This window comes from Mobula hypostoma, chromosome 5 (genome assembly GCF_963921235.1).
Source record: "Mobula hypostoma chromosome 5, sMobHyp1.1, whole genome shotgun sequence".
Taxonomy (NCBI): domain Eukaryota; kingdom Metazoa; phylum Chordata; class Chondrichthyes; order Myliobatiformes; family Myliobatidae; genus Mobula; species Mobula hypostoma.
Genome location: NC_086101.1, coordinates 144237288 through 144252762, shown reverse-complemented (window position 1 = coordinate 144252762; position 15475 = coordinate 144237288). Strand labels below are relative to the sequence as shown.

The 15475-nt window shown below is 37.8% G+C and overlaps 1 protein-coding gene across 11 annotated transcripts in view; it reads right to left on the bottom strand.

The window, feature by feature from the left end:
• Positions 1–5691: 5691 nt before the first annotated feature.
• LOC134347065 (nuclear factor 1 B-type-like) overlaps positions 5692–15475 on the bottom strand; it is a 314847-nt gene continuing 305063 nt past the window's right edge. For all 11 annotated transcript variants that reach the window (XM_063049136.1, XM_063049132.1, XM_063049141.1 and 8 more), the window contains one exon: positions 5692–13818. In XM_063049136.1, coding sequence (XP_062905206.1) covers positions 13689–13818 — 130 coding nt within the window. In that variant the 3' untranslated portion in view covers positions 5692–13688. The remainder of the gene's footprint in view (positions 13819–15475) is intronic.

Genomic DNA, 15475 nt, shown 5'->3' with positions numbered 1-15475 from the left:
CACCTTTATAATTCCTAATGGATTCAAGTTCAAGTTCAGATAAATCCAGGGTATAAATGCCATGAGCATTTTACAGAAGCAGAATAGTGTTATACCAACAATGAGTTAACATAAATTTAAATTAAAATAAATGATACATAAGTTATATGCCAATAAGCAAAAAAGCATAATAATACTGGAAAAACATAGTGGCACCAAGATTGAAGAACTCAAACCTCTATATAAAATGTCCTTTAATTTTATTGTCAATATTTACGTCTGTGAACTAGTGGTACTTATAGAAAAGAGTATACTATATAGAAGTTTGAATTATCTTGATATTGCCCCATTTTTTGGCATTTCTTATTAGAAGAGCTTCTCACAGCTTTTTCTTGCCCATTCCATCTAAAGGTGTGCCTGATATATATCCTGGACCCTGGCTCATAAGACCATTATCTTGAAGTGCTCTTTGTTGACCAAGACATCTTTGAGCTGGCTCCCTCTCTCTGCTGTTGCTTTGTCTCCTCCATATTAGTCATAGTTAGTCATTGGCTGTCAGGTTAGGGCAAGTGCATCTTACTAGTTACTGCACAAAAGCCACAGAGGGGATTCACAAGGATGCCGTATAAATGGAATTTGATTTGGAATAAGTTGAGCTCACAAGACATATAACAGGCCATGCATTGGAATAATTCGGGCCCCTCGGAAAAGAAATTGGGATGGGGGTTCAGTAGGAGATGGATTTGGGATGAAGTCATGTGACATTATACAATTAACTCCAATAATATGCTATTCAGTTGGGGACTTGTATCTTACCCTCATTTCAAAATCAGTTGATTCTTCTTCCCACATTTCCTTGAAACTTACTAGGCTTATTGAAACGACCTGTATGATTATACTATGGTATTGTATAACATCATAAAGTGTGAGTTATGTATCTGTTGCAGTATTAATTGGAATGGCATCCGGCGCTCCAGGAAAATCTACCAGTGTGGCACAACCGAAATTTTAACTGAGTGAATTAATGGAGTTTTACCAGTGGAAAGTTTCACTATAGAAGTGAACATGGCTGGTATCAATAACAGCAAGGTAACATGTTTAGAATTAGAAGATGGAGTTTCTGACTGAAAATGAAAGCCAGACATGCTCCTAGTAGTAACATCACTAATTTGAAAAAAAATTAGCTCCTCACCCAATCTCAGTTGTCAAATGCTGTCCAACTTTGAGTGGCAAGACTCTGTCAACAAGGCCTTGCCCAATGTAATACCATCATGTCTATGGGGCAGAACAAGGCTTTCTCAAAGAACAGCTGAAAAACTTCAGCAGGCAGCTAAGCTGTTCCTTCTTCTTTGCCAGCTGTCAAAGCTGCCCAGAGCTTTGAAGTGTAACTCAAGAACTACTGTATTAAAAATAAAATAATGAAAGTGTTTAGAAGTAAAGAGAAAATATATATAATTAATTCATTTTAAACAATTTTTGACTATTAAGAACGTTAAAGTAAATTCAAGTAATTAGAAAAATTGGAAATAAGTACACTTACCTGCTTCACATGCAATTGTTCCTCTCCAATCAAATAAACTGGTGGGTGTTCTGCATCTGTAAATCCCAGGCTAAATGTTGGCACAAATTTGTGCTCTATTGTTGGGATTTATGTGGTGTTGCTGTCAGGAATTAAGCTGGAAGATTTTGTGACCTTGTAGCTTCAGTCTTCCTGACATATAGATGGAGGTAATTTCTGCTCAGCCAAGAATGGCTATTGGACAAGTATTTTGACAATAGAGAGGTCAGGAGAAGTGGTGATGAAGTGAAGCCAGATATTCTTGAACTTATGGTCTTATTCATGCTGTGAAAAGCTACAGGGATAAGGCAGGAGAATGGGGTTGAGAGGGAAAATGGTTCAGCCATATTGAAATGACAGAGCAGACTCAATGGCTGAATGGCCTAACTCCACTCCTATATCTTATAGTTGTTCTTTTTAATGACATTGCAAACAAAAGCATATGAGACAGTAAGGGATAAATGAAGGAATACTCCATATTTTTCTTGCTGCAAGAGGATGTGGTTACCAACAGGTCAAAGGGACGGAATGTTTGCTTACCTTTGCAAGAGTCGTTCAAGGTATCATTAGTGACATTGACAGCAGCCATATTTTATTAATATGACAGAGGAAGAAAAATAATCAGGCTCAAACAAGAAGCATTTGTAGTGTGCTCTGCATGTATATATATGAGAGACTACAAGGAGACATAGTACAGAAACAGACCCTTCAGCCCAACACATTCATGCTGTGCATAAAGTACCCACTTACACATATCTAAGGACTTTGCAGAGAAAGTGCAGTTGGAAGACAACTCAATTGTTTGGAAGGATGATAGATCTGGAATGATTTCTTGAGACAGTGAGGAGGGAAGTGTTTAGATGGCAACAACATGCTTAAAGTGGCTGAGGAGAGAGAAGCATTAACAATATCAATTTAACATAGAGATAGGAATTGAAGATTGGGTGGGCAACAGTTTATGGGAAACAGCATTGACAAAATGGGGAAAGAGACCCAAGGAAATAAAAGGTTTGGTGTTAGCAGAGCAGTAGCTGCAGGTGGATTGTTGCAAATGGAGTATTAAAATTTGGACAACTGAAAATTTACCAGTGAATTGGAAGCAGTCATTTTCAAAGTGTGTTCCGTTAGAGAAGAACAAGATGCAAGATGAGATTAGGTTTAAGGAACTCATCAGATTTGTGCTAGGAATGATGACTGATTGTTTACATGGAAGAGATAAGTTGGAAGGGCAGCAAACCTTGGGTCAAGACACACAATAAGTTGAGTTGGTGGTTGAACCAGGTGACCTTAAGAAGTCACGAAGTCCTGCAGATGTTGGAGAAGGGGAGAGGGAATATATTTGGTGACAACAATTTTATAGTAATTGGGTGGAAAATAAGGGTTTTTAAATGAAAGGCATTGGATACAAGGTGGAGTGTTCAAAAGAAGATAAAGTGCAAGAGGAATAGAGGTGTATTAGATGTGGCTAGATAAAAAGCACCCAATTTGTTCTTTATGATTCTGACAATTGATAGAAGGTTTAATAGGTGGAAAAGGATATTAAGGGAGAAGGTATGTTTACCTAGCAGACAGCTGTCTACCCAAGCTGTGATATTAATGCAGAATATTGCTAGGCAAGGGATTTATTCATTTATCCGTGCACACTATGGAAGAAGAATTAGAATCAGAATCAGGTTTATTATCACAGGCATGTGACATGAAATTTGTTAACTTAGCAGCAGCAGTTCAATGCAATACATAATCCATCAGAGAGAGAAGGTAATAATAAATAAAATAAAACATAATAATAAATAAACAAGTAAATCAATTATGTATATTGAATAATTTTCAAAAAGTGCAAAAACAGAAATACTGTATATTAAAAAAAAATGTGAGGTAGTCCAAAGATTCAGTCCATTTAGGAATTGGATGGCAGAGGGGAAGAAGCTGTTCCTGAATCGCTTAGTGTGTGCCTTCAGGCTTCTGTACCTCCTGCCTGATGGTAACAGTGAGAAAAGGGCATGCCCTGGGTGCTGGAGGTCCTTAATAATGGATGCTGCCTTTCTGAGGCACTGCTCCCTAAAAATGTCCTGGGTGCTTTGTAGGCTAGTACCCAAGATGGAGCTGACTAGATTCTGCAGCTTGATGCAGAGAAAAGAGAAAAAATGATAGCTGGTACTCTGACAAAAAGTTTGCTGAATAAGCACTGATTGGTTAAAGATGGGTGGGACACAGGTTAGTATTACTGGGCCAAGAGATAGGGACATGAGTTGGATGGTTGAAACTGTTGCTCTTTGGATGATGGTGGTTAGCACCTAAAGGACCCCCAGAGATTTCTGTGAGGAAACATAGGTAGACCATAGGCTTATCCAAGAAGTACTCAAAACTGCAATGGTAATTAGAGAGTGGAAGGTTTAAGGTTTACTTAAGGAATAAGATATGCATGCCCAAAATTTGTGAATTGCGTGGAATAATTTTGAGAGGAAATGAGTCAAACTGGGATAAGGACAAAAGAAGTAAAGATTGGTGGACAAAATGATCAAAGTTCAAACTAAGACAATTATTAAAGTACGTATATGTTACCATACGCAACCCTGAGATTCATTTTCTTGTGGGCAATGATAGATCTGTATTTTGAATATATGCCAAACGTACATGGAAACTACATAGACTTATTACATAGGAACCATCAGGTATACCGTACGTATGTCCTCAGAAAGTGATTGGCTTTATATCTGGTATCTAAAGGCTTGGTTTCTAGAGCCCAAGTCCATAGCTGAATGACTAAGTAAATAAAGCTTATGGCATGCATCCCTTTATTAGTTGAGGCACTGAGCTCTTAATAAAACATTGGTCAGGCCACCTCTAGAGTATTGCATTCAATTCTGGTTACCCTATTATGGGAAGGATTGGAGGCTACTGAGAGGTTTCAGGAAAAGGCTTAGCAGGATGTTGCCTAGATTAATAGCATGTATTATGACAGACATTGATAGATTAAACATCTTTTCCCAGGGTTGAAATGTCTAAAGCTAGAAGGCATGCATTTAAGATGGGGGAAAGTACGTTAAAAGGATTTGTGCAGGATGATTTATTTTACATGTAGTGGTGGGTGGCTGGAATGTGCTGCCATGTCGATGGTGCAGGTGGATGTAAGAGGTGTTTAAGAGGCTCTTAGGTGGGCAAATGAAAATACAGAGAATGAAATGATATGGGCCACGCACAAGCAGAAGGGATTAAGTGCCATTAGGTTGGCACAATTAGTTCAGCATAACTTTGTGTGTTAAAGGGCCTGTTCTTGTGTTGCACTGTTCAGCTACAGTTAGGAATGACCAGAGGGTCCAGAATTGGAAGAGCACACTTAACAAATATATGGATCTGAGAATGGCTGTAGAGCTGGAATGGTATAAGATCAATATGAAGATTTAAAAATAGCGAAGATGATTTTAAGATCAAGATGCTATTAACTGAAGCCAGAGAAGGTCAGCAAGCACAGGGCAATGGTCGTAGAATGAGAGAGGGTGGTTGGAAATGAGTTAGAAAAGTCCATAAATAAGGAAAGAATTTAGCAGGGGCTCAACATTGTAATTGGTTGAAAAAAATTATTTTCTTTTTATTACTCCTAGGTACCCTGCAGAGGGCTCCAAATGTGGTGAATTCCCTACTCTGAGACGGTAGAGGGTGCAATCTGGAGCAACATATGAAAAACTGGAGGAACACTACTGATCAGACAACATCATTGGAGGGAAATAGACAGTCGACATTTCAGGTCAAGCCTCTTCATCTGGACTAATAGGTTTGGAGCTGAAATATCGACAGTCCATTTCCCCCTATAGATGCTGCCTGGCCTGCTGAGTTCCATTAGCTTTGTGTGTGTTAGGCAAGAAAAAATGTCTTTGCGTTAGCTAAGGCAAGTAAAAGCATAGATATTTTAAGTACCTGTAAATAACAGTAACACAGAATAGAGAACAACCTATATAATTCACAGGGCAATCCAGTTAAAAAAAAATTCAGCAAGAAGTTCAAATTTCAATGCTGCTTCTGTTTTTTTTGTGTCTAATATGGGTTTTAAGCTTTGAAACCTTAGTACTTGAATCAGTCAAGGCCAAACTTGAAATTCTATTGAAACTGTATCATTTACCACCTCAGGAATGAACAAAGAGACAGAACACCAGTGGTTGTAGCATAGCTCATTTTTATTTTTAAGTTGTTTTTTTTTCTTTATTTGCATAGGGAACATATCCACTTCCAGTAATTGACTGCAGTATGAGCAGCTGCTAGCAGTATAGGCTGGATATAACAGTTACAATCACATAAGTCAAGCTGAATTTACACCAGTTTAAAACTTGTGAAGATTTAGACTCTGTAAGGGAACAGTCTGGACAGTTCTCAATGCCTTTAAACCATCTCAGACACCTGGATCCAGACATGGAGAACAAGAGTACTTTACTGTCCATGGCCAATTCAGTTACCTTTTCCTTTTGCTCCTTTTGGCAACTATAGTAGTGTGTATGGGACTAAAGCATCACAAGTTTCAAAATGGAACAACCCTGGTGCGTGGCTAGCAAGCACTTACTGACTACTTGTTACCTACTACTGGACTAAACGTAGCATCATGTATCTATGGAAACACACAGTCCTACAAAAGTTGTTCTCAAGAGAAAGATCTCAAAAGGTTTACAAGTGGGCTCCCTTCCCTTCCTCTCAGAATTACCATCTGCAGATTGACTAGGAGCCACACTCGCAACGAAAAGAATATCTGTACAATGCGCAGTGTCAAGACTTAAATGGTATTTGGGCTGTTACACACATCAATGCAATATATATATATGTGTAACTACCTTTGTGAATATGGAGCAGGTAAACAAGCTCTTGGAAGCTGACAGCTAGGCAGGATTTACCCTTACGTTCTGCAAGTTGGATCATTTTTGCAGAAAACAAGTTGTCTGAATGAATTGATTTACAACTGAACTCAACAGAGACTGCAAGATTAAACAGGCACTGCTTGTTTGACATTTTTGGTAAACATATGCTGGTATTATTTTTGATTCAAATCCTCATTTTGCATTAACATAATTCAATTTAATATCCCAAGGTCTCCATAAAAGGAACATACATTACTGTAGTGACCAAGGTTATAACAAAGTTCCTTCAGTTGATAATACACATCAGTCCCTGCAGCACAGTTTTGATAATAAAAATGCATCATGCTATTTATTTAGAAACACAACAGTTCTGTGATGAAAGTGGTTTCAGTGTCAGTGGACTTTACTGCTGCCTCTTAAATATAAAGGCTTTGCAACCTCTTGTCATTTCTGAGAAATATCGAGCTTTGTTGGAACAGATGGGACAGATCCTACAGCATTGAACTTTTCAGTCCAGTCAGGCAGGCAACACGAGAAATATTTTGTTTCTGCTAGTTTGAAATATTGTGGAATATTGTTTCTACTAGTTCTGACTAGTCATCCCTTTGGCTCTAGAATGAAGAAGGGATGCTGAGATATGCTGTTTAGCTAACTACCTTGGAAGAGAAAAGATTACAGAGTCATGTTATGGTCTATCTAACTATCAAATATGTGTGTTTTATTTACACATGCTCTTAGTGAAACCAGAAGTTCCCACTTGATAGCACTGGATACCTAACAAGATAACTATCTGCGAGTTTAAAACTTCTTAAAATCACGTACCTGTCACTCAACAATGTGTTCTTTACTGAGTACATTTGTATTCCTATCATTTCAAGAAGGCAAACTTAGTACAACAATACTGCCCTATTTAAGAACGGTTCCATATTAGCAGTAGATCATCAATGTGCAAGCTTAATTTAGGAATTAATGAGCCTGCATAAAAAAACTCAGTCTATGGAGTTCAATCCAGATAAGTGTGAAGTGGTTCATTTTGGTAGGTCAAATATGATGGCAAAATATAGGCAGTGTGCAGGATCAGAGGGATCTTGGGGTCTGAGTCCATAGGATGCTCAAAACAGCTGCGCAGGTTGACTCTGTGGTTAAGAAGGCGTACGGTGTATTGGCCTTCATCAATCATGGAATTGAATTTAGGAGCCGAGAGGTAATGTTGCAGCTATATAAGATCCTGGTCAGACCCCACTTGGAGTACTGTGCTCAGTTCTGGTCACCTCACTACAGGAAGGATGTGGAAGCCATAGAAAGGGTGCAGAGGAGATTTACAAGGATGTTGCCTGGATTGGGGAGCATGTCTTATGAGAATAGGTTGAGTGAACTCAGCCTATTCTCCTTGGAGCAACAGAGGATGAGAGGTGACCTGATAGATGATGAGAGGCATTGATCGTGTGGATAGTCAGAGGCTTTTTCCCAGGGCTGAAATGATTGCCACAGGAAGACACAGGTTTAAGGTGCTGGGGAGTAGGTACAGAGGAGGTGTCAAGGATAAGTTTTTTACTCAGAGAGTGGTGAGTGCATGGAATGGGCTGCCAGCAACGGTGGTGGAGGTGGATACAATAGGGTCTTTTAAGAGACTTTTGGATAGGTACATGGAGTTTAGGAAAATAGAGGGCTTAGGTAAGCCTAGTAATTTCTAAGGTAGGGACATATTTGGCACAACTTTGTGGGCCGAAGGGCCTGTATTGTGCTGTAGGTTTTCTATGTTTCTATACCTGTAGGTGGTGGACATCTGAAACAAAAGTAGCAAATGCTGAAACACTGAGATGATCATCAGAATTTTGACACTCTGACAAGAGACTGTTTTCGATATAAGCCTTTCCCAGAACACTAATAACAGTTCATTTCCAGTATAAGCCTTCCCCTCACTCTCTGTTTTCCAGTAAACCTGACAAAGGATTATGTCCAAAACGTCGTCGTCTTTCCCTTCTCTGTGTGTGGTGCCTGATTTGCTAAACCTGTTCAGCAATGTTACTTTTAATTATAAGTGGATAATACCATGGTCTGAAAGCAAAATGCCAGACCAGCTTATGCTGCCAAATGTAAGTGGCCACTATTTTATAATGGAGACCATTATTGCTATTTTATTTTGCATCTGGAATCATAATCCAGTCATTTCCATTAAATTGGCAGAAGATTCGTTGGAATTGTTCATTATCAAGAGAAATAAAAATCGCATAATGTCTGTAATGGAAAGGAGGTCAAATGACTCAAACTCACGGATGGTTGGATTGAGAACATTGATTTTTTCAGAGTGGTTAGGCATCTTTCGGGTGAGGTGAGAAGTTGCCACTGATACTGAGACCATTTTTTACAAATTTAAACATACAGTAAATTCTTAAAATACAGATATTTCCAGAGACTCATACCTAGAGAAAGTTTTTTTAAATCTTTTTTTGCTATTAAATACCTCCTGTAAGAAAAAAAAAGCTGCAACAAAAAGGTGAAAATTGACCATTTCCAACATGTCCCCTTTAACTACTAACAAAGTGGCAAAAGCACTGTGAGATGGAACAGTACAATAAGTTGCTGCTGTGGCATCTGCGCCAAACCCACCACCCACCCTCCCACAACACTGCCCCCTGAGAAGGAACTGGTGCAAATGCAGGTTTAAACAAGGCAACATCAATGGTCCAGACTTAATCTTATTCAGTTAAAACCACTGATGTTAGCTATCCTGCTGCATATTCCAGTGAAGTCTGTTCAGCTGCCAACTGCACGCTCAGGAAGTATAAAATTCAAATAAAAAAGAAAATAAAACGCTAAAGAGCAATTTTCTGTTTGAAAGGCATGTAGAGAATTAGTTTTAAAAAGTGCAAATATGAAAGAGTTAATCAGCACCCTTTCTTAAACCGTTTTCTTACAATTTTTATTTCCTTCTGAACTTGCATGTGCTACACATTAAAGATAAGCAGGAATAAATTTTGCCATCAAATTGGGAGAAGTCTCACAAAGCATGCAGCTGGTTATTATCAGCAGCAGACTTTAACGGGAACAAGTAAACCACGTCTGGTATCATCTTGGGACCTAACCGCCAGCAACATTGCATTGTCCTTTCAAAAACAGAATACTGTACACTGTATATGGGATATCTTTCTGACATTTCTGCATGGTGCAAGTGCAATGCAGTGGTGTGCAACAAAAACAAAATCCTTACCAGTGCCATAACCAAGAGGCCCCAGGTAGTTCCCTGAGTACTCTTGTTTCCACACTGTACAAGATCAATCAGGAATCTTCTCTGGGTTCATTCATTGGGTGGGTTGCCAGTACTGGATTTGTTGTCAAACCCCTTGTGCACTTTCTCTCTAATCATAAATACCAACATTTAAACTCACACAAACTTTTACTGTAGGCCATACACACTAATAAAAACAGTATTCCTTCCGACATTATGAAATGTTTCTGCAAACCAACCTTTTCAACACTAAATACAACAAAATAACCTTCATAAAATATAACTTTTCTCCATTTAAAACTGGATTAAAAATTAGGAACCTACACTTTTTAAGCATAGGATTACACAAGTTCAGCATATGGACAGTCTTTTTTGTAATATATAAATTAGGTAACTGGAGAGTTTTAACTCAAGTCCAGTTTCCAGACAGGATTTTTTTCTCTTAAAAATGGCATAATAAACTGGTCTTTCAAAAGCCAGTGTAATCATTTCTTCCCCCAATTAACTCATTTAAAAAAATGTTAGCATTACAAAAAAGGGTAATTACTTTAAAATGTTCTTAACAAAACTATACAGTGTACAAATTACAGTCTGCAAGGCAGGTGGTTCATTTTCAAGACCCCTCTTTGTTTCCCCTCACATTACACAACCATAACAAATCTACTAACACTTATTCACTGAGATGCCGTGCTTGAATCATACTCCCACAGCTATTGCTATAGATATTTGTTTTTGCCAGATTTTTTTCAATACAAGTCTCCTTTGCTGTTAATTTTTTTCCCAATCTATTTTGCCTTAACTTTTACAACACACTGGGGAAATGGCCAAGGCTGCAAAGCACTTTAGCGAAAGGCAGAAACAGTGCACATAGAACGGGGTGGCTTCAGTTTGTCAGAATTGGCATCCTGGTGAAGGAGGAGAGCAGAGACTTGACTTGAGTTGCAAAGCCCTCTAATATTATAAAGTTGATTCTCAAGAACCTCCCTTTCATTTTCTCCCTTTTCTCATGAAGAGAAAAGCTCTTCGGCATACACCTTAGGCTACACATCATAAAAATGTCATAGCCAGTTAGAGCAGAAATGATTGGGTAATTCTCCTGTCAATCAAGCCTAGAGCCCTTACTGTGTAGGTTACTGAGACTGATTTTAGGCACATAATTTATAGAAAACTATCCTCTACTCACTGCAATATTTTGGAGAAATAACCCTGCTTTTATAAGGAATTGTTGCCGATTTTTTTCTTTCCATTATTCTTTCAATCAATTTTGTTTTCTGAATAAATTAATTTTTGTTCACTCTGTCATGTTCTGCCCAGTCTCCAACAAGTTGCCTGATGAAGTGTCAGTAAATGCTCAGAATTGGGGACAACATTTAAAAAAAAATTGTGTTCTCAAGTTTCCTTGTGAAACTTAAGATCTGTCATTACAGTTAAGCAATAAAGAGACTTGCTCAAATAATTTTCCACTGCTGATCCGTTGGGTTAATTAAAATCACCTTTGTTTAAAATTATATTTGGAATTGAATTGTTTATATCTTGATTTGAGATTTTTGCTATTCCAAATGATTTGGCTTTAGGCTGCATTGATACTTAACAATGAGGAATTGATATCATTGATAAAATAGAAATCTCCTTGGGAAGCTAAAATATTAAGTGCTATTTGAATGAAAAAAAACATTTTTGAGCAGAACATTAGAGAAATGAAATGAATATCATTTCACCTCTAAATCAACAGCTACACTGGTTCGAGACTGAATAGATTAAGTCACCTCTAAAGAATAAAAAGTTCAGTTGAGTCATCAGTGTTGGACATTGGACAGAAGACCTATAGATTTGCTGCTGGAATTGGAGGCCAGCAGTGATAGATCTCTGCCAAAGTAAATTTTTCACAAGAGAAAATCGCAGCTCCTAATTGATATTGAAGCTCAAGTCAAGCCTGTCTCCAGTGAAAATGACAACTTTTTTAATATACTTTTTTTAAAAATTCAATGAGTTCATCTTGCACCCCAGGTGGAAAGTCAATAGAAGAACCAAGTTGAAAGCTTGTCACAGTAGACAGAACAGTTACTTTGCAGCCTCTGTCTTCCAAATGGCATTGTATCACAGCTGTGCTGTAGAGCTCTCCTTAAAAATCCCCCCTCCCCAAAGCATCCTCCCCTGACCATCTTTTAAGGACCTATCATACTGCATAGAAAGCAGCACCACTTTGGTCAATTAAAATGGAAAAAAAAAGCTTACATCACCTAATCTGCATACTAATGTGATAATCAATATAGCTAAAAGCTTTACCTATATAGACAAAACTTGGTATTGCATAATTCTTACAAGTTCAAAAATTCCCAAACAAGTAATTGATAGATGAAAAACATGAAAGATTAATAGAAAAAACTTGCCAAAAATACTGAAAAATATTACTGGCTGATTAAAAATTTTAAGCACCAACTATACACAGCCATGATATGCTTTATAAATGAGATAACAAAGTCAAAGTATTTGAATATTGACAATTAGTGATGTCACACTGTCCTCTGGAGTACAAAATAACTTTTTTTCATACAAATGGTAAATTTTATAGGATGAGCTATAATATATGCAGCAAACGTGTGCAGTGATGTCACTGTTTTATTTTAAAGGCAAGGCACGTAATGTGGACTATATAACTTCGTGCAAATCAAGGATAGATCCATTAGAGTTACAGAGAAACAGAAGAGGCAAAATTGACTTGCCATGCACACACTGGTGTCCTGCCACTAGCACTATCAGGCAGATAGCAAGGCTAAAGAAAAGCACCATGCAATACTCAGCACCCTGTGATTAAAAACAGCGTTTACACGGTAGAGTGCGGAAAATATTAGCGGCTGCATCCTGTTGCCATTGTAAACTGTGGTGCTCTTCACCAACACCCTCCGTGAGACACCAATTCACCTTGGCATCTGTGTCCTTGGAAACTGCTAATGCCATGCTTTTTTTTCCTGACACACCTGATACATATATATTACATTTTTTTTTACTTCCACAGAGGTATTGGAGAACAAGGAATCAAGTGCAGAATTTTCAATTCCATTCAACTGCTTTCCTAAGCAAGCATGTCGCAGCAGGATGTGTCCATATTTCATTCTATTCTTTCCTTAATTAATGCACATTCGAAGGGGACGATAAGAACTGTTCAGAATTATTTAAAGGTTATATATTGCATCCCCTCAATTTAGAGTCCTAGGGCATAAGGACTTTTATTAATCCCCTTAATCAGATATGTTAAATTGCACTTGCCTCTTAAGTGTTCTTTTAAAGAATTACTGACATTTTAGGGGAAACATAAAAATATCAGTGAGCTTCATTCTTGCATTCAGATACTTGCAATGCATCTGATACTTTGAGGGACAATTACAGCTTCAAACTACACTATGGTGCTTTTCCAAATGCAGTCTTGCATCAAATTTGTTCTGTTCAGATCTGTATACTAAGCATTAAAAGTAAAAGGAAAAGAGGGTTCAGTGACAAGAATAACTTGTGGAGCCAATCATCAAATGTAAATCCAGTAAAACTGGATGTATTTTTTTTTGTTTTGTTTTCTGCAGTAGCATAGTGTGCATAGACTAATTGTGTGCTTTATGGGCTTTTTGTCCCCTCAGACAACAATTTTGTAGAAAACACAAAATTACATGTACATTCCTCATCCAGCCTTTACCTTACAAAGTCAAATCTCATCAACCAGGAGGACTGGGCTGTAGTTTAACTACTCTTGGACTGAGTGAAAAAAAAGATACCTGAACCCCACTAATTGGCTAAACATGCAAACTCTCAAACATCTAAAAGCTAATAAGTGTATAATGTTTATCAGATCTGGAAATTAAACAATTGTCCCCTAGTGGATTCATTGTTCAATAAAGGCCGGTCACTTAGACATAATCTGTCACCTCACCATCAAATACTAAAATCACCTTCTTAGTATCACAGATGAAATACCATTTATGCAGATTTTAAGCTTGCAAGAAATTGGTGATTGTGAGTGCAGCAATCACTTGTCTGTGTTTCTGAAGACTTTTCTATACAATCCAGAGATGCCGCTTGATCCTTGTTGTCCTCAGTTTGTCGTTTCTGCTTGGAGGAAGGGTTCACTGATAAAGTTTAAACTGTAATTCTGTACATTGGTTGGCAGGATGGTAGCCCCATTTGACACTTGGAATGGGACCAAACTAGCCCAGGTACCAGGACTAGAGAGAGAGAGGGGGGGAGAGAGAGAGAAAGAAGACATAATTAAATATAACTTAATTCAGGACTATAGATATAAGAATTACCAAGTAGTACAATTAATGCTTATGAAACCATTTTAAAAACTCAATTAATAAACCTAAAATTAGCGTCCATGAAAACAAAAATTACTAATTTCAGCATTAACCAGTTCTATGCTACACAAAACTCTGATAATCTGGCATCCAAGTGTTTGGAAATTCTGATGGTTTGGTATGGTATTTCCGATATGTGAGCATGAGGTCCAGAGTCGTAGGGCGAGAGGTGGTCTGGAGTCTGCCTCTCACCCAGAGTCACTAGACCTCATGGTCAGTGCCCAGACTGTGGACAGATGTGTGGTCTGAGGAAGGGGTTGGTCTCCAGAAAACTAGGGGTCATCAATATGAGTGGGTTTGAAGTCTGACAGAGGTTCATAGTACTTCTATATTTTCTGTTCTCTTTAAATTATGGCATTCACTAGGAAATTAATTCTAATACTGTTTACATGTAAAAAAAAGAGCAAAATTAAAGTGTGCTTAGGTTTTATTAGCAATTACATCGAATAGTTCAGAAAATCTGCTAGTCTGCAGCACCAGAATCCTGGAAGTTATAGATTATCAGAGTTTTACACCGGTCTTCACTTGGACTCAAACACTTCAATAGAACTCAATTCCAATGAGAAATTATACAGTAGATGTGAAACATTAACTCCAGTTCTTTTTCCACAGATGATGCCCAATGATGGAGCATTCCCACCGTTTCCTGTCCTTAATTCAATAAAGAAGAGCTTGGCTACAAGGGGATTCAACCAACTTTATAAAAATTACTTTAAATACTTGGGGCAGCTGCCGCCAAAGGAAGTGATTATGCTCTGAAAACTACCATAATGAGACATAATAAACAACTAAAATTGTGCAGCATCTATTTTGAAAAGTATATAAAAATAAATTACTGCTGGCAGTTTTGAAAACCTTATTTGTGGAATCATAACAGGCTTTCAAAAAAAAGTGTAATCAATCCATTATGCCTCTGTCAGCCCTTTGCTAGATCACTAAATTTAGTACCAAACTCCTGGCTTGCTCTCTTTCAAGAGTGGTAATCATCAGTTTTTTTTCAATTCCTCCTTAAATAGGGTAGTGTAGTACTATAAATTAGTTCTCTGTACTCTCTTTCCATAAAGATCTTCTGTCCCTCTTCCTTCACTCCCGAGCAATGATATGAAATAAATAACCTCTTGTCAGTGATTCACACTGAAGGCAATAATCTTCTTAGATGGAGATCATAGAAAACCTTTACAATTTAAAATATCTTTATTCCACAACTTCCTTTGTTTCAGTCAAAATCTGCTTAGAATTTAAGTTCTTCTGCATAACAATTTCTTCTCTCTCTGACATACCTTGCGAGTCCAATTTCAGATCAGTAGTAGAATATACGGAAGAAAACTGCAAGCAGTAATCTGAGAGGAATATACAGGGGGTGCACAGGAGTTTAAATTTTTACTGCTTTTAGATGGTGGTGCCGTTAAAGGCAGATATTGTGCTTGTATATGTGTACAATCACTCAGGTCTGTGTTGGCAGCGGCATCTCTACCTTCATCACACTGAGCACCAGCTTCCCTCAGGACTGCTGCAGTTCACGCTA